The sequence below is a fragment of the Pelobates fuscus genome, chromosome 2, assembly GCF_036172605.1.
Source record: "Pelobates fuscus isolate aPelFus1 chromosome 2, aPelFus1.pri, whole genome shotgun sequence".
Taxonomy (NCBI): domain Eukaryota; kingdom Metazoa; phylum Chordata; class Amphibia; order Anura; family Pelobatidae; genus Pelobates; species Pelobates fuscus.
In genome coordinates, this window is record NC_086318.1 from 413893182 (window position 1) to 413917204 (window position 24023).

General features: G+C 42.4%; 1 protein-coding gene across 5 annotated transcripts in view; it reads left to right on the top strand.

Annotated features, from left to right (window-relative positions):
* The window catches only part of EML6 (EMAP like 6), a 140119-nt gene that overhangs the window by 19469 nt on the left and 96627 nt on the right, over positions 1 to 24023 (top strand). For all 5 annotated transcript variants that reach the window (XM_063443978.1, XM_063443973.1, XM_063443975.1 and 2 more), the window contains exons 2-3: positions 20720 to 20879; positions 23337 to 23435. In XM_063443978.1, coding sequence (XP_063300048.1) covers positions 20720 to 20879; positions 23337 to 23435 — 259 coding nt within the window. The remainder of the gene's footprint in view (positions 1 to 20719; positions 20880 to 23336; positions 23436 to 24023) is intronic.

The window sequence follows — 24023 nt, forward strand, 5'->3', positions numbered from 1 at the left end:
TATTTGAAGACAGCAATTGCTCAGGTTAAACTTCCCACATACACCTCCCTCTACTGCCAAAAGGTAATCCAAGGCTAATCTATTTTGGTATACTGCTGTCCTCATCCTGGTATTATGCTTCGCTAGAAGATTGAGCGCTTGTGATGTCTCGTTAGTAATGATCTCAACCACCGCCTGTAATCTTATAATACGGTTGAGCATATAAATTGGGGTTCTATAACCAAAGGTACCATTCTCTGCCCACGTGGCTGGCCCATAATAATCTATAATACGCTGGGGAGGCCATTCATTATCTTCCCAGGCGCCTATCTCTATGGGTCCCCTTTTCTTCCTATGATTCACATCATACACTTTAACACCTAAAGTCTCACCTGTTTCAATAAGTAACAAGAAGAAGGATGGTTTGAGCATACCCAACACACATGCCCCTTCCCAGTCCTGTGGCAACTCCGAATAGGCTTTCTTACCACAGATCCAGTACAAATTTGCTGGGGCTCTCCAGTTAGATGTGATGGATAGATCAAACCACACATCCTTTAAATTGGCGTATCTAGCAAACGGGTTAGATGGTTCTGAGACATTTGAAGCCGACCACCAAGTTGTATTCTTTGTATCATCATCATAAGCTTTTTGCCCTAGACAAGTTAATTCTCCTACAGAAGTATTATACATCATTCCTTTCCTCGCTATGCAAACATAACCTATGATGGAGGTCTTAAATCTCCACTCAGATTTACCTCTAACACTCATATGATAATCGGCTTGTGTAGATATTAATTGGTCAACTGCCTCAGAACCGGACATTACCTCCTTTGCTTCCCAAGGCCATTGGTCTCCCATGTTAGTACCTCTACACACATAGCAGTTGGTAACATTAAGACTACCGGCAATACTTTCGGCTAAATCAATAAACAGGTTTTTAGCATTATGGGGGATCTTATTATCTATGCTCATCTCTTCATAAAAGGAATGGTATACTTGATGAGTTTGGGAGGATACCGTATCAGTCTCTATCCCTATAAACAATACTGTCCCAGGATCTAAACCCGTCCCATATATTTGAAACACAAATAAATTACCATATTTATCTAAGAACTTGTCGGGGTTATTTATAAGTATATGGACTGGATTGCATTCCAAAGACTTACAATATGGGCTGGTAGGCAACTTAGTCACAATCATGTCCTTGTCTACTGTCTGTCCCCAAGTTGCCCACCCCACACAAGACCAATATGGGCAAAAGTTATAATCTCTATTTGGGCATCTAGGACTCACATATTTATTTTTACTACTGGGACAAATATATTTATCGTTAGACCCATACGTCCTCTCCCATCTAAGATCCCCACATACATTCCACGGCTTTCTACCACTTGATATCGCCTTACACGCATCAAATAGCAGAACACCCGAAGAATGTACGGATTCTAATACCGTCTTATTAATTAGGGTCCCCTGAGGATCTCCATTCCTGAGAGTCAACCAAATTGTACGAGGTTGATACTCTGGACTGAAGCACTTAGGTTCTCCTACTCCTAAATGGCACACACTATATTCTATATTTAGGTATCTACATCTTGATACATCTCCTTTACACTCGTATTGTGAATGCCAAATTAGGGTTTGGGAAATATGGTTACCTGTTCTTGTAGTCTTAATGCATACCTCACAGCTAGGAGTGTCGGTACCTCTACCTTCCTGAATATAAAAATACACATATAAAAACATTATTAAGAACACATCTTTCGTCGTCATCCTCAGTCTTCGTCCGTGCGAAGGCACCTCAGCTTTCAGGATGTAAGGGCTGCAGGGAATGGAGTTCTGCTCGTCTTCACAGGGGTCCCTTCGAGACTTTTCCTGGATTATATACTATACGTCGGTGAGCGGACAGGCTTTATTATGGCCTTCTCACTCACTTACCAAATCTCTGAAACAATAAAATTTTGTAATCCACAAAGTTACTCGTCACTCCGACTGAGTCGTGCGCTTTAACCGGATCTTGCAGGGATTCTCTGGATCTGCTGTAACTTGCCAAGAATCGACTGCTGCTGGTTTAACCCTGGAGTGATGTATCCACGGAGTCACTTCGGCTACTTTTATCGCTGTAGGGGTAGACAAAAGAACAACATAAGGACCTCTCCACTTGGGCCCTAACGGTACATTATTCCACTCTTTAATCCACACTTGGTCTCCTGGGTGGTAACTATGAACTGGGGGATAAATATTCACAGGTAATCTATCTTGTACCCATTTCTGTACCTCCTCCATAGTCTTACCCAACTCTACAACCTGCTGCCGGGTAATTCCTTCTCCCAACTGACTCAAATCCCCCCTTAAGTTACCAAGTACGGGAGGTGGTCGCCCATACATGATTTCAAAAGGAGAGAGGCCCATCCTTCTGGTAGGTGTACTGCGGATTCGCAATAGAGCTATGGGCAAGAGAACGTTCCACTTAAGTTGGGTTTCCTGACACATTTTAGCCAACTGATTCTTAATAGTTCTATTCATTCTCTCTACCTTACCAGAACTCTGGGGTCTATATGCCGTATGAAGCCTCCACTTTATACCAAGCATATGAGTCAGTTGTTGTAGGCACTGATGAACAAAAGCTGGACCATTGTCCGATCCTATAGAGCAGGGTAGTCCATATCGGGGTATTATTTCTCGTAACAGGAATCTCACAACTTCTCCTGCTTTCTCCGTACGAGTAGGACATGCTTCTACCCAGCCTGAATAGGTACACACAACCACCAGCAGGTAGCGATGTCCACCCGATTTAGGCATTACTGTATAGTCAATTTGTAAATCGGACATGGGGAGTCCCCCCATAAACTGGACTCCTGGTGGCTTTACTGGTCCTTGCCTTGCATTATTTTTAGCACACGTTACACATCTTCGTACAATGGCCTGAGTCAAGTTGGACAATCTTGGTATGTAGAAATGTTTTCTGAGAGATTCTTCTGTGCTGTCTCTCCCAGAATGTGTCCCGTTGTGATAGTTTTGGACAATTTCTACCGCTAGTGATGCTGGAATGACTATTCTTCCATCTTCTAACTGATACCATTTGTTCTCCAAATACTTTCCAGGTTCAGTCTTTAACCACTCCTCTTCTTGAGCTGTATAAACTGGAGTCCATTGAGACAGTGGAGTTGGTATAAGAGCAGCTATATGCCCCACATACTCCTGTCTTCCCGATTCAGCGGCACGCTTAGCTGTACTGTCTGCCATCCGATTTCCTTTGGTTACATCACCATCTCCTCTCAGATGCGCTCGACAATGTATAATACCGACTTCTCTCGGCTCCCACACTGCTTCCAATAGTTGTAGGATTTCAGCTGCATACTTGATTTCTTTGCCTTCTGAATTCAATAGTCCTCTTTCTTTATACAAAGCTCCGTGGGCATGAGTGGTTAAAAACGCATACTTGGAGTCCGTGTAGATGTTCACTCTTAAACCTTCAGCCAATTGTAACGCTCGTGTCAGTGTTATCAATTCTGCCTTTTGTGCTGATGTTCCTTTTGCCAGTGGCCGAGCTTCTATCACCTTGTCTATTGTTGTTACTGCATATCCTGCATAGCGGATCCCTTCTTTCACATAACTACTACCGTCGGTGTAATATTGAACATCGGGGTTCTGGATGGGAAAATCACGAAGATCGGGTCTACTTGAAAATACTTCATCCATTACTTCCAAACAATCATGTTGACTTTCAGTAGGTTGTGGCAAAAGGGTAGCTGGATTTAAGGTATTTACAGTCTCTAAATGCACTCTTGGGTTTTCACACAACATTGCTTGATACTTGGTCATACGGCTGTTACTAAACCAATGATTTCCTTTGTAATCCAACAACGTCTGTACTGCATGTGGAACTCGTACATAAAGTTCTTGACCCAGAGTGAGTTTATCGGCTTCAGCTACTAGCAGGGCGGCTGCAGCTACGGCTCTTAGACAAGGTGGAAGTCCGCTGGCCACTGCATCCAGTTGCTTAGACATGTAGGCAACAGGTCTTTGCCATGATCCCAAGTACTGTGTCAATACTCCCACAGCCATTCTTCTTTGCTCATGTACATACAGGTAGAATGGTCGTGTGTGATCAGGTAGACCTAATGCTGGGGCACTCATCAAAGCCTTCTTCACATCTTCAAATGCCGTTTGCTGTTCTTGAGTCCATAAGAAGGGGTCGTGCTCTGTACCTTTGATAGCTGCATACAGAGGTTTTGCCAGTATCGCGTAGCTGGGAATCCATATCCTACAGAAGCCTGCTGCCCCCAAGAATTCTCGCACTTGTCTTCTATTCTTGGGTATCGGTATTTGGCACACAGCTTCTTTTCTCTCTGACCCCATAATTCTTTGACCTTCAGAGATATGGAATCCCAGATATTTGACAGTTGGCAAACACAACTGAGCCTTCTTTCTAGACACCTTGTATCCTGCCTTCCAGAGAATGTGTAGTAGATCGTGCGTCGCTTGCTGACATATTTCCTTTGTAACTGCTGCTATCAACAAGTCATCTACATATTGTAACAATACACACTCTCCTGGGATGGACTCGAAATCCAATAAATCTTGACTTAGAGCTGAACCAAATAGGGTAGATGGATTTTTAAACCCTTGGGGCAGTCTTGTCCAGGTCATTTGGCGTTTTGAGCCCGTTACAGCGTTTTCCCATTGGAAAGCGAAGATACATTGACTTTCTGCGGCAATTCGGAGGCAAAAGAAGGCATCTTTGAGGTCTAAGACTGTAAAATAGGTAGCCCCGCCCGGAATTAAAGCAAGCAGGTTATATGGATTGGGCACAACTGGATGTATACTAACAACCGCATCATTGACTGCTCTCAAGTCCTGCACAGGTCGATACTCATCTGTACCGGGCTTTTGAACAGGCAGCAATGGGGTGTTCCAGGGGGAAGTACAGAATTTTAGGATACCATACCGTATGAACTTATCCAGATAAGATTGGATGTTCTTCTTAGCCTTCTGCGGGATGTGATATTGTCTTAGGCTCACTGGATAAACCCCAAGTTTTAGTTCGATTTTAATAGGTGGAATATTGCGGGCCAGTCCTGGTGGGTTGTTCTCTGCCCAAACTCCTGGTATGTTGAATAAGGACTCATCACTCCTAGGGTTTTGGCTAGTCAACGCTGTATAAAGTCGCCACTCTTCTTCCTTTGGTACGGATAATGTCATAATACCTGAAGGTCCATTAAACTTTAAGGATGTTGTTCCATTTGGTAGGAACGTAATCTGCGCTTGTAACTTAGATAGCATATCACGTCCCAGCAATTGGACTGGACATTCAGGCATATAAAGGAATTGATGCTTTACTACGTGGCCTCCCAATGTACAGAGTCGACTTTTAAGAACCGGTTTTGCAGCACTTCTTCCAGTTGCTCCTATTACAGTAATAGTTCTTCCAGATGGAGGAGCAACTAGGTCAGTCACCACCGAATGTTCAGCACCAGTGTCGATCATGAACGCACTCCTTTTTCCCCCTATTGATACATTGACCATAGGCTCCGCTCGACCAAGGGGGATGGAGCCCGGTCGGTATCAATAGTCCTCCATGACCGTGTCAGCCAATCCTACAAAGTCCCTACCTTCTCTATCGCGGGACCTTAGCGCTGCTGGATAGTACCTATCTTCCCTTACACTTCCTCTGTTCCCATTACTCCCTCTATTACCATTGCTCCCTCCGGGGCCTCCTCTACCTCTCGCTCTGCCTCTAAAGTTTCCATAACCTGTCCTAGGTCTGTCTCTCTCATACTGTTCTCTTCGCGGACACTCACTCCTCCAATGCCCTTCTTCCCTACAGTATGTGCACTGATTTCTACTCAGAGGTTCCTCATTCCACTTACTATCGCCTCTATCTGGGCCCCGTCTATCTACGCCTGCGATCGCTACCGCTAGCATATCAGCCTTTCTACGCATCTTGCGCTCTTCCTCTTTCTTCGTCTCTGTTTCCCTGTTCATATACACTTTATTCGCTACCTCCATTAGTTGGGTGATAGACATACCTGCAAACCCTTCTAACTTTTGTAGCTTGCGCTTAATATCTCCGTAAGCTTGTCTGACAAAGGCGGAGTTCACCATTCGGGAATTATCTGCGTCTTCCGGATTAAAGGGGGTATACAAGCGGTATGCCTCCAATAATCGGTCATAAAAGACACTGGGCGCTTCTTCACTTTTCTGAATCACCTCAACTGTCTTCGACATATTAATGGCTTTCTTCCCTCCGGCTTTCATGCCAGCAATTATAGCGTCTCTATAGGCTCTGAGTTGAACCATATCTGCACCATTTACATTCCAGTCGGGATCGGTGTTAGGATAATGTGTTGCGGCCCATGCTGCTGGATTGGCTTGATTCAAAGCACGGGCTCTATCCTCTAGCGCTTTAATGGCCGCTTGATTAATCCTTGTCCTTTCCTCATTATTAAACAAAGTCATTAATAACTGCTGGCAATCAGCCCATGTCGGGTTATGTGTCTGAACTATCGAGGTGAACAGATCGGTCATAGCTTGTGGTTTCTCAGTGTACGAGGAATTGTGGGTCTTCCAATTCAAGAGATCGGTAGTCGTGAACGGGACATATACGAAGACTGGGTCAGCATGTGCCATTTGACCTGCGGCATCGATATAGGCTGACCCAGGATTCAGACGAAGAGGCATCTGATAATGTTTTAATTGTTGGGTACCGGTCAGTTGTCGGGTTAGTATGGGGCTACGTGGAGGGGCGTCAGTTAGAGGTTCCAGTCGGGGGGAAATAGGGCATGAGGATGTGGGAGCTTGATTTTGGGAAAAGTTAGTAAATAGAATACTCCCAGCCGAGCTAGAAGAAGCTTGACCGGAAGTTTGAAGTGGCGCCAAATCAGGATATTTAGATCTAACGGGGGTTGGTTCTGGTTCTGGTTCCGGAAGGGGAGGTTTAATACGAGGGTGGGTGGATTCTGTACTAGAGGAGGAAGCGGAAGTGGATGAGGGCAATGAGGGGAGGGGTATAGAACTTCCTGCATTCGCGTTACCTCTTCCTGTAGGGAAGTAAGGGGGCGGCAAAGGGATCTCGGACTCAGGGGGCGTGTCCAAAATGGGCCTAACCACAGTCCTAGTGGACAAACAAGTCCTGGCCACCATGAGGCGACATTGCTCCTCGTGGCATATCTGAATCCATTTTGGCGAGTCGTTTACGGCCTGTCTCCAACAATCAATGTATGGAAACTGTCCGTAAAGTTCAGGCCTACCTGACACAGCCACGTGTACACGCTGTATCAGGGTTGGATCCAAACTACCACGTGGCGGCCATGCCGCAACCAAAGTAGGCCACTCCCTAGTGCACAAAGTAACCAAACGTACAGGAGACATTTTAACCCCAAAATCACATGTTTTGAATCCCTTTTTAAAATTCTTTACCATACAACCTAAGGGATCCGGAATCGTTGACTCCGACGCGCCCATACTTATCAATGGAACGTCGTTGACAACGAATACTATGCACGCGTACTATTCAACAGTCACACCCGTTTCCTCTGGCAACAGCACCACGTGGTACGGTTACCAAGTGAAACGTACACAATAACACAATAAACACTCAGGGAATTCCCGTACACACACAGCTGTTACACCAGTCACTAGATAATCAATATTATGCCCTTTGGTGAAACTATACAGTCACCCACGCTATAATTCTCTATATATGAATTACCCGTCTATAACACACCCCAGTAACATCGTCTTTTACAAATAGCGGTTACAGTACGGTTAGCATAGGTCAAAGCACAATTTAAGGTCACAATACAATTATTAGTGGTTATGGTGTTAAACATGCAATGGACGACAGTGATTAGTACTTATATACAGTGTCAGTAAATATACAGGGTTATGGTACCGTGCACTATGATACAGCAACACACTATTAACACTCTCGCTAGACGGCTGAGCTCGCGCTATCTAACAAGATATACACTTTACTAACAATCTTTAACACATTTACAATCCCAACTAAACTATTGGCCAGTACCTTGAATGGACTACCTAAAACTATCTACATCCGTTTTGGTTAGCCACACTGCCCAAGCACCACATATAGCGAGCTAGAGGACCGAATTTACACAGACGCCTCTTAGTCGATTACTATCAAAAATCTAGTGGGTTTCAAATTTACACGCCTTCCCACTTAGCCAAGATAGGTTGAGAGCTAGCGAACCGAATTTACACAGACGCCGCTTAGTCTCCCGGTCCCTCCGACCTAGCGAACAAAATATACACCCTAGAACGCTAGTCTAGACAAGACACCGGTGTCCGGCTAGGGCTATTTACACCAGAACCCCGCCTGACTAACCAAATCAAACGGTCTTACTAAAGAGCGTTCGATTGAGCGGTGCGCCTTCGCTCCTTCCCTCCGACAGAGGGGGCAGATTCCATACACAATTCAAACCCCTTATGGGCCTACCGCACAATCGGTATACCCCTAGTGGGTCTGCCGTCTAAAACAGCAGTTGTCTTACCTCCTCGTTCCTGAACCTGAGTTCACACTCATCGACGGGGACACCCCAGCACTTCTTCCGTAGAGGCCGATGATCTCCTGGACAACAGACCAGTGGCGCCGAGACGAAGGGAGGTCCACGCAGAAGTTCAGGGGTGCAGCCGTAGAGAAGGTGGCCAAAGATAGACCGTCTCACGCCTCTGCCTCTCAGCTACCGTTGAACGATGAGCTTCCCGGCCAATGCACCAAATGATACCGGAGAAACTGACGGAAGCCAAGCACAGAGAGATGGACACAGGTTTCTTCAGGAAGGAAGAGATTCTTTATTGGATCACCGATCGGGACTCAGAGGGACTAATGTCACCAAAATACAGCAAGTTCTGAGCCCCGGACAATAGTGCAGGCTCCTTATATAGGCACATAACTCCTCCCATATTAAGCTCCACCCGCACATTCTCTTGACCAATCAATACAAATAAGAATTAACTTCCTGCTTGACCGCATGGCTTGTCCAGCACAATGGAGGAGGGGAATACTACATCCTGTATTCTTGCACATGCTCCGTACACTACTGATCGTATCTTGCCTCGTGCAACCAACTGATCGATACGTCAGCATATGCACGTACACATGCCACGTGGTAATCTCGGCCTACTAAATTTATTTTTACCGAGATTCCACCACAGTATGAGTATCTCTGTATTATGCTCAGCTCTCTGTATTGTATGAGTATCTCTGTATTATGCTCAGCTCTCTGTATTGTATGAGTATCTCTGTATTATGCTCAGCGCTCTGTATTGTATGAGGATCTCTGTATTATGCTCAGCGCTCTGTATTGTATGAGGATCTCTGTATTATGCTCAGCTCTCTGTATTGTATGAGGATCTCTGTATTATGCTCAGCTCTCTGTATTGTATGAGTATCTCTGTATTATGCTCAGCGCTCTGTATTGTATGAGGATCTCTGTATTATGCTCAGCTCTCTGTATTGTATGAGGATCTCTGTATTATGCTCAGCTCTCTGTATTGTATGAGGATCTCTGTATTATGCTCAGTATTGTATGAGTATCACTGTATTATGCTCAGCTCTCTGTATTGTATGAGGATCTCTGTATTATGCTCAGCTCTCTGTATTGTATGAGGATCTCTGTATTATGCTCAGTTATGGGGAGGAGTCTGGCGCCCCACCATCCTAAAAATTCACGAGCCACCACTAGATTCTGGATCTAGTTAATCCCGCCCTAAATGTCTTAGTGGGTAGCACTGAATACCAAAATACTAATTTCACCGATGGCAGGTTTTTCTCTCAACGATTACACTAAATCCTCCTGCAGATGACTTTATAAATAATGCAAGAGGAACTGTCTCTTAGTGAGGCAGATAATGCAAAATAATTACCACAGATGCTGCTAATTTGATTTATGTGACATTTTCCACTGGAAAGACTTTTTTGTAGTTGAGATTAATAATTTAGAATAAGAGGCAATCGTTTTGTGAGAATTGCTGGGAAGATGTGGAGAAATGATATGTTTCTATAAATAGTAAAAATACTAGTGATTTAATCTGACACGGGGCTCGTAAATTTATTGGAGCAATCTGCTTGAGGATAGATTGTTCACATCGAGGCTCCAAACTGTTACAGTCTGTTATTCTTTGCTGGTCTGATTTTCATTATCTTTGGCGACAGTGAATACGTCCACTAGCTCTTAAACCGCATTTATTGTCATGGGGTGCTATAAATATACCTGCCGAATGACAGCATGATAGGAAGAAACAATTGGTGTGAAGAGGCAAAGGACAATAGAAGCTTCATTTTAGTCATAATTAATATGCCGTTCAGTTGATTTAGGAGTGTTAAGCTGAGTGCTTAATTGGATAATATTAGGTCACAAATCTATTAAAGGTAACCTTTTGTTCTGGGACATCAGAGGGAGTGACAATGGAGAAAGAGAAATACATTTAAAATGGGAATATTCCCTATGTTTAAAAAAAAAAAACCAAAAACCCTACAATATGTGTACAATGTTTGTACGTGTAGCATTGTGTATGTGTAGTAGTGTATGTGTATACTGTTTGTGTAGCCGTGTATGTATAGCAGAGTGTGTCAGCGTGTGCATACTGTGTCTGTGTGTAGTATTGTGTCGTTTATAGTATTGTGTATACTAAGTATAGCAGTGTGTGTCTTGTCTTAGTGTGTATAGGAGTGTGTCGTGTTTAAAATTTGCCTAAGTGTGGGCATAGCAGTGTGTGCATATTGTGTCAGTGTGTATATAACTGTGAGTGTGTGTGGCATTGTGTATCATTGTGTGTATGCTGTGTCTGAATGCGAGGTGTTATTGTGTTTGTATAGCAATGTGAGTATCTGCTATGTATGATGGAGTTGAATATTCTGGCTCCATTTCTTTCCCAGAGTCTAGTTAAAGAAAAATACCGACCACTGCATTGCTGGTATTTTTTTCAGGTGGCAACCCTATTTCTAGCACTAAGACTTCTCCACTGCAGGTTCCAGCTCCTCCTCCGTTGATATAAGCTACCAAGCTGATGTCACTTGCCATATTGTGGAATCCAATACTTCTCATAGAGAAGTAATGGATTGAAATTAGGCGTGCTCGGGCAAATTCCACGCTATGAACCACGCAATGTCACTCAGTTCTGGAGGAAGAAATGCCTCTAGCCACTGTCTGGAAAAATTCCAACTCAGTGAAATTCTAACTCAGTCAATATGAGTATTTCATTAAGATTCTATATGTAATATTCATACTCAGGGGTTGGGGGATGACAGAACCACTTTAAATTTGTAGTGTTTTTGAGATAGTTCTTGCTGCCAGCCCACCTGAAAAAGCATGAGATCATTTATTTTAAACTAGGACCATCCTGATGGTCCATGAGGTATAAACTTCCTGTCCAGTAACATGCACAGAAATAATCAATTCATGGACCAGTGTCATTTTGTGTGGTAATTAAAATTATGTTTATCTCCAAGTTTCACCTACAATTTCATGAACAATAACATGTGATCTCTTTTGGCATTTAGGGTAATCTTCAGAAGGGTGTGCATTGGTTTTCCTTAGGACTTTAAAGTTGCTCTGTCACCAAAAATAGACTTAATCAGATATATTCCAATATAATGCCCCGTGTCTGAGTCATTTTTTATTTTTTACAGAGTGCACTAGTTTTCATAAAATATGTAATGAACTAAATACATGATATAATTTATGTTTAGCAGTAAGAAGTTTGAGCAAGGTTTTTATTCAGCTGACAATCAAATTCACTTACAATCTATAAGTAGAATGAATCCCACAGAAGAGCCAACAACTGATTTGGATAGAGGAGAACAAAATGGTTGTTCACAGATATTGAGATCCCGCCCAAAGATAATATATAATATAAAGAAAGGAACGTTACAAGTTTGGCAGTATGATCATTAAAGGAACACTATAGAGTCAGAAATACAAACATGTATTTCTGACCCTATAGTGTTAAAACCGCCATTTAGCCCCCCTGTCTCCCCTTACCCCCCTAAATGTGGCAAAGTATTACCTTTACTGCAGTCTGCTGTTGCTGGATCTGCCACTGATATGCCTGCTTGGCTAACATCATCAGAAGTGGTGTTCTTAGCCAATCACAGTGTTTTCACATTGGATTGGCCGAACTTGTCAATGAGGCAGATCAGGGGCAGAGCCAGGACAAGCCAAACACAGCCCTGGCCAATCAGCATCTCCTCATAGAGATACATTGAATCAATGCATCTCTATGAGGAAATTTCAGTGTCTGCATGCAGAGGGAGGAGATACTGAATGTCTGTACTGCACACTGTGCAGCACTGCCCCAGGAAGCACCTCTATTAGCCATCTGAGGAATGGCCAGTGGAGGTATCCTTAGGCTGTAATGTAAACACTGCATTTTCTCTGAAAAAAAAAACAATGTTTACTGCAAAAACCCTGAAAGGAATGATTATACTCACCAGAACAAATAAAATAAGCTGTAGTTGGTCTGATGACTATAGTGTGCCTTTAAGAGACAGAGAGCATAAAGAACTGAATGCCCAAATAAAAAATACTTGACAGACTCACTTTAAGGTCTGACTTTGTTATCAATATTCTTGTGGCTGTGGTCATTGATTCAGAAAGCATGGCTTTAGAATATCACCTGAACAGTACATAACATGGACACGGATTCATTCAGCACATGTCAAAAAGATATTTTGATTGAAGGCATTTATACTTTTCCAGTTTCTCTCCTGAATGTATAATTCAGTTTGTTCAATAAACCTCAAGCATTAAATGCTTTCTCAGTGTACAGCAGAAATGCCCTACATTCCTTGTTTGTCTTAGATACCGACATCTTAAATTATGATTTAGACTTATGTATCTCCAATTTATTAGAGAGCCATAAAATAAATTTCGTTCCCTGATATTTTAATTACGTGAGAAGTAATAAACCAGGTTTGGGGAATTCCTCAGCAGTTAATTACTGGTTTAGCTGAGGGAAAATACTGAAAGGTCTCTGACTACCGACTTGAGTTAATTCGAGCAAATGCATTTCTACTTCATTGGCAAATGATGCCAGGGGCAAAGAGATGAAAATAAAAACAGTTCGGTATTTCTGTCCCTCTCCTCATCGGTGGTTGAATATGTATAATCTGTATAGTTATGATTGCATAGATGTGTCTGGAGTTTGGAAGTAACCCTCCCTTTAGAATCCTGTGACTTCGGGTTTCATCGTTGGGCATTTGAAGAAAAGTGGCTTCAAGTTGCTCACACATTCACCACACAATAAACGTTGGGTATTTCAGTATTGTGTTTGAATTGTTTCTATTTAAAAGTTAGATGACTTGAGCCAATTTGAAATGATCCTTAAAGGGACACTATGGGCACTAGAATCACTACAGCTTAATGTAGTGGTTCTGGGGCAAAGAGTCTGTTCCTGAGCAGTGTAAATGCTGCTTTTTCTGAAAAAAGGCAGTACAGTATTTGCACTGCTGACTAGCTTCCTGGGTTCGGCTCTGCATAGAGACACTGAACCATACCCATAGAGATCCGTAGAGTCAATGCATCTCTATGAGAAAATGCTGATTGGAGCGGTGCAGTGATTACCGCGCATGTGATTTCCCAACGCTTTTATGTGATTTATGATCTCAGCCAGTGGAGGCATGGTGGCCACACAGAGATGGGCTTTCTAGGGGATGTAAGGTAAATAAATATATTTTTTTTATTCCATTTCCTTTAAAGCTTCCTTGGTACTAGTATGGTTTTAGGTAGGGCTCTTTAACAATGAGTTGTCAATCAAGAAACTGCCAATCCATATAAAGATTAGTGCTGTACCCTCGGCTGCTGTATCTAGCACTGCTGTGTGACACCCAATTTTCCCTTAGTGCTACCAACAGCACAGCAGCCATCTGGTTTTGGGAGGACTAAAAGAATGTGCACATGAGCGCCTGTTTAACTGAACTTACAGAGGAATTAGAGTTAAATTCAGGGCATTTTAAGCCCATACACAAGCATTAAAGCAGCACTTGTATGACTCCCCACCTAGCAGTCTGCCATCCTGGTGTTTATGTGTGCTAACATCTGTATTTGCATCATGTACATGCTCACCTTCCAACCATGCATTCATCACCTGATATCAGATATTTCAAAATTTGCAGGTATCATATTGTTTACACACATGCATGTGCATTCCCACACTGAAAATCATGCAGTTTTTTTTTGTTTTTTTTTATTGGTAAGGGCCTATCTATAAGGGGGTTCAAGTAACAAATTCTGGAAGGGAATGGATGTTGTGCATACTTTCTGTGTGTAGGACAGGAAATATTCGAAACAAATCACTGACTGTACGCTCCAACACAATGCAGGAGGCAGGGAATGGGCGATGTCTGGGGCAGTGTGGGTCACTTTATTAAAAGCAAAGTTTATTTATAGAGTTGAGATAAAACAGGCTTATTTATTGCAAATAGTGCCCCTCCACTTTCTCTCTGTTAAATTTAGAAAATAGTCGGATGACAAAAGGAAAGAGTCTGTTATAGCCATAGGAAAACATCTTAAAAGCTTCTTTATTGTTTTTGTCTACATATTGTAAGAAGAATAATATGTCAGATCGGCAGAATTTTATTTTTGCTAGAGTAGATGTTTTGTACAAGAGAAAGAGTTAATGTTTTAGGGAAATAGTTAATGCTTTGTATAGGTGAAAGAGTGAATATGTAAGGTATCCAAGCATACACCAACCTTGCTTTGGACCAACCTTGCTTCTGTCCTCCATTGGTGGCTTTGCTGCACCAACCACTACTTTCTCCTCCACCAAAGATCAAAAGCAATCCTTAATTTGACCCGAGTGCCAAACTTGGTGGAGGATGAGGAGAAAGATATGGCTCACTTCCACTTACTCTCGTAAATAATAGGGATAACCGATTATTGGTTCTGCCCATTGTTAGAGACAATATTATAGCACTACACCGATAATCAGTATTGGCGTTTTAAAACCCCTTAAGGACACATGACATGTGTGACAAGTCATGATTCCCTTTTATTCCAGAAGTTTGGTCCTTAAGGGGTTAATTTAACGATATTACCGATAACTTACTCACCTCTCCCAGTCACCACACACTGTCTTCTGCAACTCTAGCAGCCAGCCAGTGAAGCGCCACGTCATGACCTCATGTCACCCCTTTTTGTAGATCCCTGGGTCGGGCTACTCCTCTGCCAATATCAGCATGCGTGCATTAGGCCTTATCACATAGGAAAACATTAAACCAGTGCTTTCCTATGGGGTTTTTGGAAAAGGCTGGATGTCCTCATACAAGCGGTTATCCAACGTAATTCATGGAGTCAAACTTCGGTAAAGGCCAGAAAGCGGCTCTAGAGTCTCTTAAACCTGCAATCTAAACATTACAGTTTCTCTGAAACTGCAATTTTTGCAGCTGCAGGGCTAAGGGGACAGGGACACTTAAATGAGATGGGTGCCTATAGGGTCCCTTTAATGTTTGCAAGGAATGTTGAGTGTGTACATGACACAGACTTCAGCATTCAAATAATCTAGCATAAGCTAGGCATTGTTCCTATATGATGTAATTGCATGTGCTTTTTTGAGCCAAGCAAATGTGTTATATAACAAAAGACATTTCACCATTTCCATTTAACACCCTAAAATAATTAGCTTTTGTCAAATCATATAGTGACAAAATTCACACAGTTAGTGTAAGAACTCCCTATACACAGTGTATATTTCCTCTCTTCTAACATTCCATCCCTAATTCTCGGGGACTTCAATATTCCTATAAACCCACCTTTGACCTCTGCAGCCACTAAACTACTTTCAATTACTTCCTCCCTCGGGCTATCGCAGTGGGCAAATTCTCCCACCAATGTAGCTGGCAATACCCTTGACCTAATCTTCACTTATGCATGTACAGTATCTAATATCTGCAACACTCCATATCCACTCTCTGATCACCACCTCTTATCATTTGCTCTCGCGTACCCCCTCACCCAACAACCTCAGCCTAACCCCCCTCAACTCAGGAGGGACCTTAATTCTCTTGATCTCCAGCAGTTGTCAGCTGATATTGATTCACGACTGCTGTCCATCCCTTCCCTCTCCTGTCCTTCACTGGCCATCTCCACATATAACTCTACTCTTACATCTGCCTTGAACGCTGCAGCGCCACTCCAAACAAGTACCTCAAGGAGGACCCGCCCCCAACCATGGCATACTAAATCAACGCGCTACCTGCAAAGATGCTCCCGTTGTGCTGAACGCTCCTGGAGGAAGTCTTGTACCCAATCAGACTTTCTCCATTATAGATTCATATTGTGTTCATACAGTGCAGCCCTTGCCCTTGCCAAACAGTCCTATTTTTCCTCTCTCATTAGTTCATGTTCCCGCAACCCCAAGCGTCTCTTTGACACCTTTAATTCTCTTCTTCGCCCTGCTGTGGCCACCCCCCAAACTAACCTTATCAGATCTCTCTCCACTTGTCTCGTGCCTTCTTTAACACACATCTTCAGCTGCTCGCTCTCTTCTGGCATCGTCCCTGCTGACCTTAAACATGCCACTATAGTACCTATACTAAAAAAAAACATCCCTCGGCCCATCCACCCCCTCTAACTACCGTCCCATATCCCTGCTCCCTTTTTCCTCACAGCTTCTGGAAAGACTTGTCTTTACCCGTGTGTCTCATTTCCTCAATTCCAACTCTCTCCTTGACCCCCTTCAATCTGGCTTCCGCCCTCAACACTCTACAGAGACTGCCCTTATCAAAGTTACTAACGACCTAATCGCAGCTAAATCCAAAGGCCACTACTCCATACTAATTCTTCTTGACCTCTCAGCGGCCTTTGACACTGTTGATCATGCTCTCCTTCTTCAAACTCTTCAATCGCTTGGTCTCTGTGACTCTGTCCTCTCGTGGTTTTCCTCTTATCTCTCCCAACGCTCATTCAGTGTCTCTTTTTCTAATGATACCTCCTCCCCTCGTCCTGTCTCGGTTGGAGTCCCCCAAGGCTCTGTCCTTGGTCCCCTTCTATTTTCTCTTTATACTGCCTCTCTTGGCAAACTTATCACCTCTTTTGGATTCCACTACCACCTGTACGCTGATGACACCCAGCTATATCTCTCCTCCCCGGACCTCTCCCCTGCCGTCCTGCAACGTGTCACTGCTTGCCTTTCTTCTATCTCTGACTGGATGTCCTCCCGCTTTCTGAAACTCAATCTCTCAAAAACTGAGCTCCTTGTCTTTCCCTCTCCTAATACTGATCCTCCTCTTTCGCTCTCCCTTCAAGTTTCTGGTACCAACATCAGTCCATCCTTGCAAGCGCGCTGTCTTGGGTCATACTTGACTCTGGTCTCACCTTTGAGCCTCACATCCAGCATGTTGCCAAATCCTGTAGATTCCATCTTAAAAACATAGCCCGCATCCGCCCCTTTCTTGCACCAGATACTACCAAGGAGCTTGTCCATGCTCTTGTAATTTCCCGCATGGATTATTGTAACCCTCTCCTGATTGGTCTTCCCAAAAGCCGTACTGCACCCCTACAGTCCGTAATTGTTGCGGACTGTTTCGCTCACCAGAGGATAAAAACCGTTTAGGTGATAATCCCCTTTCAGATAGACCAGCAGCTACTGCAATCACCAACCTCCCGAACTCCAAACTGCACGAATCCCCCAACTCCCGAACAGGAAACACACGAACCCTGGAAGCAGCCGAAAAGGAAAAGCCCTACGAACAGCTTACACTCCTGGCAATCGGCATACAGTCAAATTTCCCCCCAAGAATGAGACGACACTTCACTTTGAGGGTTAAGCAGGAACTACTTTACTGGGGCTACCTGCCCGGCTTTTATGCAGGTTTCCCACCTGGTGGACACTCCCCTAGGGGACCAGATGGGAAACTGGGAAACATATAGGACACGGACCAATCACAGACATACACCTTTAAACAATCCAACAATGCATCACAATACCTCCTCCCTGGCCTGGAGATAATTGGAGAAGTAATCCAATTATCTCCAAGGACAGAGGCAAAACTCCATTACCCACATGGCAGACAAAAAGACAGTAAAAGACACAAAATTACCCACTGACACATTTAGTACACAAAACACATACATGCAATAAATACCCAGATAGCTTAGATCTGAGCGCACATTATTACCGAATGGCGCTCAGATCACATACATATAGTTCAATCGCCATGGAGCCAAAGTCTTTCACATAGTCTTTTGTTACACGAATAGGCTCCATGGCATGGCTATCTGGGGTGAGGCTGTTCATACGGTCAAACTACCGAATAAACAGCCAGTCGGTACCACAGCCAGTCGGTACCGAATGCCGAGATAAGGAGGCTGGCGGCTCAGCGGTGTTCACACAATAAAGTGTCCGTTTTCAGTTCCATAGTTTGAGCGCTGAACACCGCTGGCCGTTCGGGAGTTAAAATGGCCGCTGCCACGTGTTCGGCAAACGAACAAAGGCCACCCTGCGTTCATCAATTAAGCTCCCAGCCACCCAGCGTTCATCACACTCCAGCTCCTAGGTGGTCCCTCATACGGTAGTTTGTTCGGTAGCTGGAATCTACCGAACACCCCGGCAGAAAGGCACGAACAAGCCTTTCTGCAGGGAAAATAAAAGCTTTAACCTGCAGGGCCATAGTCCAAAGGGAGCAGGCGAGCAACCAGGCTCCTCCAGTGCACAGTGGCGAGGTTGGTTTCGCCACAGTAATGAACGCTGCTGCTAGACTGATTTTCCTTTCTACTCGTTTCTCTCACACCTCACCCCTCTGCCAGTCCTTACATTGGCTTCCTGTATGCTATAGGAGTCAATTCAAGGTACTAACTCACTCCTATAAAGCACTGAACAACTCTAGCCCCTCTTATATCTCCTCACAGATCCATAGGTATGTCCCTTCTCGGTCTCTCCGCTCTGCCCGTGACCACCTCCTGTCCGTTGTCCGCACCCGTACGGCCAACTCGCGCTTGCAGGACTTCTCGCGGGCGGCTCCCTTCCTATGGAATAGCCTGCCTACCGCCATCAGACTCTCCCCTAGTCTTGCATCTTTTAAGAAGTGCCTTAAAACCCATCTCTTTAGGAAAGCTTATGGCCTCCAAGACTAACCCCTACCTCACATACCTGTCTCTTGCCCTCTCCTAAAGGGCAGCCCACCTTATTTGATTGCAAATTCCTGTCCTAATGTGTTTTACACCCCACCTCCTATAGAATGTAAGCTCGATTGAGCAGGGTCCTCTTCAACCTATTGTTCCTGTAAGTTTATTTGTAATTGTCCTATTTTATAGTATAATCCCCTCTCATAATATTGTAAAGCGCTACGAAATCTGTTGGCGCTATATAAATGGCAATAATAATAATAATAATAATAATATATCTTGATTTACTATACAAGGGCAGTACAGGTTTAAGCCCTGTTAGCAATTAACAGTCTCCTGTGTGTACTTGTGTGCAGTGTGCAACTTTATGTATTGGTTCTAGATCTAGGAGGCTTTGGGTACAGCCCTTCTGGTTTTTGTCAAAGCACTCAGACTTATTTGGAATGCCAACAAAAAGACTGGATGCTCTTATCAGAAAATGAAATGTTTTATAACAAGAAACATGTACAAACTGTAAGATACATAGAACGCAAACAAGGAATTGGGAAGAATTAATACAGAAATTGCTAATTTTGCTGAATAAAGTGGAATTAAAGAATTTCACAGATAACCTTTTTGGTTCTACAATGCATGGTTCACTTTTCAATTTTACAAGATTCCTGAGTTCTGTCTGCTACTGTCATTCTGTTTTTAAAAATGGTATTTGAAATATAACAAGGTGCTTCTGTTTTAATAAGCATGTTAGTGACTATCCCATTAAGAGTGAATTGTCACAGGATGTTGAAACGTGGTTGATCTGAATAGGCCAGTTCTGGTTAGATGGTGGAATCTGTGTGGGGTTGGGTAGACAATGGACAAAACGTCTTTCCTGACGGTCCACCATTCATGTGTAAATTCCATAATATCTGTGGCAGGCACTGACTGAGCCACCTCATGGATGCTAATTGTATTTCTTGTATATCTTTTATTATTGAATGCATTTCTTTCAAACTTGTTCCACTTCATATGTGTGTCACTGTTAGTATCAGTACAGAGTTACACGTGGTTCATTTACCACACTGGAAGTTGAGGAGAATTGACCAGGGATATACCCAGAATTCTCAGATATCTCCAGAATCTCAAGAAATCTTTGCTAAGATGTGAGGTGGAAGCTAATGGTTTCTCTGTTCCTTGGAGCTGATTTACTGATTCACTGAATATGTTAAACAAAGCATAATAAAATAAAAACACAGTCAGCCAGACAAACAGCCAGCTAGGCAGTCATACTAACAAATGTATGTCCTCTTCCTACAATCAGCAGCCTCTGTCTTCCAGAAGCTCAGCTCACATTGTTCTCCATGCACAAAGAGTGGTGGAGGCAAGTCCAGGGACACAGACAGTGAAATGAATGCGTGGCTAAGGAAACAGTTAATGCTGCTGAAAAACATTAAAAAAAAAAAAACATACTAAATAGAACTGAGCAATGGCAAAAATACAGTGCGCGTATGAGGCCAATGACCATAAGTTGTGTTGGTGGCAATAATGTCCCTTTAGCTTAAATCCTGCCTCCGAACACTGTCCATTTAAAATGTCAGGGTTCATTTGTGCCCTATTGGGATCATTTGTCCATTATTTGATTTATTAATATTGCTTTTGTTTCTTTTTGTCAGCCTTGCTCTCCATCCAGAAAGAACGCTGGTTGCCACAGGACAGGTGGGAAAAGATCCTTATATCTGCATATGGGATTCATACACCGTTCAAACCGTGTCCATTCTGAAAGATGTGCACACACATGGAGTAGCTGGCTTGGCGTTCGATTCCGATGGACAGGTTTGTATCATTAAACATATTGGACAGTATCACTATATAAAATGGGAGATCCTTTACAGTTGAATAAGTCCACTGCCTTAAAAAAAAAACTAGTAATAAGGTGTAAACAATGTATGTACAAATCATTATTTTTATGATATGTTGCATCACAGTGCAAACTGACATATATTACAATGGAATACTCATTACATCCACTCCCAACGCCTGCACGGTTATATACATAAAAAATAATACAAATGTGTTATCCAGGCAACTTTCTTCACTGTCATGGGCAATACATTGTTATAATAATTACATTCATTTAGTATTTTAGAAATCTGTATCAGGCTCCTTACACAAACCAACAGGAAGAGTATTGTATCAATAATTGTCTCATTGAATACTGCAAGACAATGGATACTGTAAATAAGGGATATTATAGAATTTCCAATAATGTATATCCTCTGAGTAAGTAAATGAAAAATTATGTTAAATAGCGTAATTTCAAGAAACAAAGCCTTTCCCAGAGCATAACTCTCTCCCACTTTGCTGGCCTAGATGACTTGGATATTTAGAGCTACTGCTAAATGTACTCCTGCAGTTGAGGAGCGTTGCTCAATAGCCTCACATTCAAGCATCCACTTTAGCTCACTTGTCACTTAAATCTGTGGATTGGGAAGGACAGCGCTGGCTAGAAATGGAACAAGTCCATCCACCAGAGATGTAGTGGTTGATAGATACTGTGGGGCTTAACCCCTAAATAAATAGAGAAAGAAATGGACTAATAGGTGGCAGATGTAGAAACAAACTGCCTACCCAAAAAGGCCTAGTATCTAAATATAAAAAGCTCCTCTGTGGGTGTCTAATATAGAAATAGTGCACAGAGAGCTTAAAAAACAAAAAACTCTTTAATGAACCCTCATAAGGGAGGAACTCAAAACAAAACAAACATAAATAAATAAAATAGGATTTGATCGATGGTTGTAACAGATCTAAGATAGTGAATCACTGCAATGGATACAAGGTTAAATGCAGAATTGCTAAATATTGTTACAATAACAGTGATCAGACAAATTAGATACAGTGATAATAGGGTACTAGGTAGTCCTTAGATACACAATCTCTATATAGAAGGACAAATACCCCAAATACAGAGAGAGTAGAAAAAAAGCCTGGAGAGCTATGCAGTAAACCAAAAGATGCAGTAGTAAAAAAAAATCAATGCACCTAATCAAACCCTTATGAGGGTTCATTAAAGAGTTTTTTGTTTTTTAAGCTCTCTGTGCACTATTTCTATATTAGACACCCACAGAGGAGCTTTTTATATTTAGATACTAGGCCTTTTTGGGTAGGCAGTTTGTTTCTACATCTGCCACCTATTAGTCAATTTCTTTCTAAATCTGTGGATTGGTTAGAAATCTTCAGGGAATATGCTGTTAAATCATCTATATAACTATATATTCGCCCTGTGACTTCCCCAAAGAAACTGGAAAACCAGTACATGGATGCACTGTTCATGAGACATTGCTAAAAATGGAATAATGGGGCTTTCTTTCACTAACACATATCAGGATTTAGAAATTTCCTGTGAAAATGGAATTCATGAGTATGAAAAAGCACTAATGAAATTATAACCACTAAATGGGGCCAGCACAGGTGAGAAAGTGGTTTCCCGAAATAACTGAAAATACCCCATTTTGAATACCCTTGGTTGTCCAGCTTCAAACATTGTAATGTTACAAGAACCGAGTAATAAACGACATCTCAATTACTGAAAATGTGCAGATCTCCCACAGATACCTGCTGGAGGATATGTAGTCTTCATGATACATATCTGATCATGATAGACCCATTCCACTATGCAAACATGTTGGCAGCATAATTGTGGGGCATTTGCCTGGATCTGTGGAAATATTTGTTATCTAAACCCTAACATTTACTTACATCTGTGGAACATGAATTGTGGAAATGGAATAAAATACTGTCTGGTCAATACACAAACTGAGCCTAAAATAAGAATATACAGTAGTCAGTTTTTGGGGCAGTCACCTTAGATTTGGTTTTGTAACATGTTCATATTATCAAAATAAGTTAATATATTAGTATGGGTAAATATGTGTAAACACATGTATCGCAGTTCCTTTACGTTTGTATCCTGTAATTGAATGCCTCCATGTTGGCTAATTGTCAGTCTTTGTTATAAGTTCTGCCCCTTTTCTGTCTTTGAATATAGTATGTGAAGATTAAACAATGGTTCTGTTTCTCCTCCGTTATTAATGTGTGCCCTGGCTGTGCCTGAACTAAACTGGATTGTGATGTCAGGGTCAAAAATCTTTAAATAATGTACATTTTGTGAAAAGTGGAATATCACATGTTATTATTATTTTTTTATTGAAAAGTGAAAATATTTTACTTTTTTTTTACTTTTTAGAACTTGTTCGTGGCATGCACTAAGTTTTCGTCTCTCTATTTTTGCAGCGCCTGGCTTCTGTCGGACTGGATGCCAAAAACACATTTTGTATTTGGGACTGGCAGAAAGGGAAAGTTCTTGCAACAGCCACTGGCCATTCTGACCGGGTACATTCACTGTTATCTTTGTGTTCATGTCAGATAATACAAAAATAAGTACAAAACTATTTACGTTTAGAATATTTTTTGCTATGACATAATATTTGATATGTGGGATCATTATATACAGGAACTTGCCTTTACCATCTGGGTATCATTACATTTTGATATTTAAGATCTTCCATCCATCAGTGGTTGGACTTCAGCTCTCACAGTTCTCATCAATAGCACCTGGATTGCCCATTCGTAACAGTCAGCGGTACACTGTTAAATGACCCGTTACTGGTATCATCTGCCAGGCTGCGGCATGAGATTTAAAGGGCCACTATAGTCACCAGAACCACTACAGCTTAATGTTGTGATTCTGGTCTCTAGAACATGTCCCTGGAGGCTGAGGAATGGATGAATGAATAATTCCAGTAGCTGGTATTGAATTCAATTGATTTCTGATCATCAAAAATGCTCAGTTCATTCAGTCAATATGCAGAGCATACAAAACGTTTGACAGAATTACTTCAATATGTAAATTGTTTACAGCAGTATGCTTGTCGATACAAGCTCAACTGAAAGAAGACACTCCAGGCCCTGATCCAGCAG